The sequence below is a fragment of the Lipotes vexillifer genome, unplaced genomic scaffold, assembly GCF_000442215.2.
Source record: "Lipotes vexillifer unplaced genomic scaffold, Lipotes_vexillifer_v1.1 scaffold921, whole genome shotgun sequence".
Classification (NCBI taxonomy): Eukaryota; Metazoa; Chordata; class Mammalia; order Artiodactyla; family Lipotidae; genus Lipotes; species Lipotes vexillifer.
The window spans coordinates 2,092,067-2,095,747 of NW_006787800.1; the positions used below are offsets into that span (position 1 = coordinate 2,092,067).

At 59.5% G+C, this 3,681-nt stretch overlaps 1 protein-coding gene across 1 annotated transcript in view; it reads left to right on the forward strand.

Annotated features, from left to right (window-relative positions):
• The window catches only part of ITPR3 (inositol 1,4,5-trisphosphate receptor type 3), a 68,342-nt gene that overhangs the window by 48,004 nt on the left and 16,657 nt on the right, over positions 1-3,681 (forward strand). Inside the window, exons 26-31 of the mRNA XM_007460843.1 lie at positions 238-402; positions 479-553; positions 940-1,065; positions 1,851-1,973; positions 2,054-2,254; positions 3,335-3,586. Coding sequence (XP_007460905.1) covers positions 238-402; positions 479-553; positions 940-1,065; positions 1,851-1,973; positions 2,054-2,254; positions 3,335-3,586 — 942 coding nt within the window. The remainder of the gene's footprint in view (positions 1-237; positions 403-478; positions 554-939; positions 1,066-1,850; positions 1,974-2,053; positions 2,255-3,334; positions 3,587-3,681) is intronic.

The window sequence follows — 3,681 nt, forward strand, 5'->3', positions numbered from 1 at the left end:
GCTCATCATCACCGGGGGTGCAGGGAAGTCTGTGGCCATCAGGGAATGCTTCCTGGAAGCAGTGGACTTAGAACAGAGTCATAAATTCCGAGTAGGGTCTGGCTCGGTGGAGAGGAGCAGTTGTAGAGTGGGGAAGCCGGGAGCAGAGAGGCCGGGATAGCGCAGCGCCGGCAGTCTCGATGAGGCAGTGGACCTGGGGGTGCTCTCTCACCAGGCACGCCTGTCCTTGACCTTCAGGTGCAGCTGCTGATCTCAGCCCAGGACGTGGAGAACTATAAGGTGATCAAGTCGGAGCTGGACCGGCTGCGGACCATGGTGGAGAAGTCGGAGCTGTGGGTGGACAAGAAGGGCAGCGGCAAGGGCGAGGAGGTGGAGGCAGGCGCCGCCAAAGACAAGAAGGAGGTGTGCGGGGTGTGGGAGTGGGGGCAGGGCCCCCGCGAGGGCTGGGCCTGGCTGACCCCGCTCCCTGTGCCCCCAGCGGCCCGCGGACGAGGAGGGCTTCCTGCACCCGCCTGGGGAGAAGAGCAGCGAGAACTACCAGATCGTCAAGGGCGTGAGTGGCCGGGTCCTCGGGCGTGGGTCTGCGGGCCGGCCTCTTCCGCCTCCGCTCCCCGCCGCCTTAGAAGATATCCTCCAGCTTTCCTGGAGTGTTGAAAACGACTCTGCCAAGGTCCAGATGGAATTATTTTAAAGCCGAAGGAACTTAATGAAATTCCATTTCACAGTCATGTTGTTGGGTTGGCTTTGATGGGTGGAATCGGGCTTTTAGCTCTTTCCTGCCTTGCTGCAGGGATCTGATTCAGCGGCCGGGGCCTCCTTCCCTCTTCCAGTCCCCGGTGTGAGCTGGGGCTCGGCTGTGGTCGGCTGAGGGGTGGGTTGGGCAGAGGGGAAGCTTGAGGAAGTGGGAAGGGGCCCTGGGCTCACCCTCCCCTCCCCCAGATCCTGGAGCGGCTGAACAAGATGTGTGGCGTCGGGGAGCAGATGAGGAAGAAACAGCAGCGGCTGCTCAAGAACATGGATGCCCACAAGGTCATGCTGGACCTGCTGCAGATCCCCTATGACAAGGTGACACCCGACTTCTGACCTCTGACTCCCCAGGCCAGCTTCACCCTGAACTCTGACCCAACCCAAACCACACACTAACCCCTGATGCTGACCTAGCCCGGCCTCACCCTGACCTTTCACCTTGGCCTGCCCCACATACCTTTGACCCCTGAATCCAATCTTAGTGTCACCTTGACCTTTGACCTTCCACCCCTCATCCTGATCCACTTTGACCTTGAATTGACTCCAGTCTCACCCTGCCTTGACTCTGACCCCAGCTCCTGTTTCCCTCTCTGGTCTAATCCTCAGACTCTCAGCATCATTTTAACCTTTGACCCTCAACTTCCTTACCCTGACCTCTGTTAACCCTAATCTGACTCCAGTCTCTCCTTGGCCCGTGACTTGGATTCTATACCCTAGCCCCACCCTGACCTCTTACCCCGACTGCCCCCAAGCCCACCCTGGCCCGTAACTGCAGACATGGCCTCATCTCAGCCATGGGCCCCTCCCCTTGACTGATCTTGATATTTCTCCAGCTTCACCCCACTCTTGACCCTGACACCCCCTCAGTGTTCACCTGACCCTGACCCGTTAGCCTTGCTCCCCGACTCCGGCCTCATCTCAGCCTCTGACCCTCAGTCCCTCACACGTTTCCATATCCTGACCCACCTTGAACCTGGCCACCTTGGGGTCCCAGTCCTGAGCCCTGACCCACCCCCACACCCGTCTGCGCTCTGGCCCCAAACCCGGCCTGGCCTTCACCCTGTGGCGGCCCCGGCACCCTCTCCCCTCCTGTCTGCGTCCAGGGCGATGCCAAGATGATGGAGATCCTGCGCTACACACACCAGTTCCTGCAGAAGTTCTGCGCTGGGAACACCGGCAACCAGGCGCTGCTGCACAAGCACCTGCACCTCTTCCTCACGCCAGGGGTGAGGGCCCGGGGCCCGGGGCTCCGGGGCAGGGCTGGGCTGCGCGATCCCCCTCTGACGGACGTCCTGCCCGCCTGCAGCTGCTGGAGGCGGAGACCATGCAGCACATCTTCCTGAACAACTATCAGCTGTGCTCCGAGATCGGCGAGCCCGTGTTGCAGCACTTCGTGCACCTGCTGGCCACCCACGGGCGCCACGTGCAGTACCTGGACTTCCTGCACACCGTCATCAAGGCCGAGGGCAAGTACGTCAAGAAGTGCCAGGACATGATCATGACCGAGGTGAGGGCGGCCGAGGGGTGCTCGGGGAACTCGGGCAGCGGGCAGGCAGGACCCAGACTTGGAGGAGTCAGACAGTGGGTCATAGAGAGGCCCTGGGGTGCTGGGCTATGGAGGGCACTTGGGGGAGAACTGAGGACACAGAGGCTGGTCTAGCAGAACTTGGGCTGCGGCCTAACAGGACTCAAGCAAGGCCCAGGAGAAATTAGGCGCCTTGTAGAACTCAGATAACGGGCCTGAGAGAACTCATTCCTTCATTTATCATTTATTGTCGTTTATCATTTATTGTCGTTTATTTACAAATAACGAGGCACCTGCTATGTACCAAGGACCATGTATCCCTGGGGGAAATCAGTCAAATGAAAGCTCCGAGGGCAGTGTGCCGGGGGGACAGGGATCACAGCTTTTGTGCTCATTGCTAGGGCCCCAGGGTCTGGCACATAGTAGGTACTCAGTAAACAAGTGAAGGGGTGAAGGGCTGAATCTAAATCTGGAACAGACGTGCTCTCTGCTCTGGAGCATCTCAGAGTGGGTAGGAGCAGGGAGAGAAAGGAGCAAACACTCAAGTGAGATGAGGGACTTATCAATGAGGCGTCGTGTCTGGAAGTGCTGTGCAGTGTCAATTATTAATTGCTATTATTATATTACCATGATTAACCTAATCGCCGACACCAGAGGGATGCAGTGTATGCTCCTCGAGGGTTTAAATTACAGCTATGGGAGCACAGGGGAGAGGTAGGGTGAGCCAGGAGAGGGTGGGATTACAAAGGACTTCCTGGAGGAGGCGCCTCTGAGATAAGCCCAAGTGGGATTTCTTTCCTTAGAGGAGGGGGTACTTCCTGGGTCTGGGGTTCGGTGTCCTAGCTAACAGCAGAGGGCCTGAGACATCGGGCAGCGGGCAGGGATGTCCCAAGGGCCAGGGAACCCCAGAAACTCAAGCACGGGAGGGTTTTCCTGAGTGTTGGGTGAGGGCTGGAATCAGAGTCCCAGAGTCCCAGTCTCTTCCTGGGAAGCGCAGGAGAGGGCTGGGGCCCCGAGCCTGCTGGACTGAGGGGGTCTGATGTGCCCCCTTCCCACCCACAGCTGACCAACGCAGGTGACGACGTGGTCGTGTTCTACAACGACAAGGCCTCGCTGGCCCACCTGCTAGATATGATGAAGACTGCCCGGGACGGCGTGGAGGACCACAGCCCTCTCATGTACCACATCTCCCTGGTGGACCTGCTGGCCGCCTGCGCCGAGGGCAAGAACGTCTACACCGAGATCAAGTGCACGTCCCTGCTGCCCCTGGAGGATGTGGTGTCTGTGGTGACACATGAGGACTGCATCACTGAGGTGGGGCCTGTGTGCACATGGGGATCCCGGGGGGCTGGGGGAGGGTGTGGGGGTGGGGAGCCAGCCCCTCAGCCCTGCTGGGTGGGGCAAGGTCA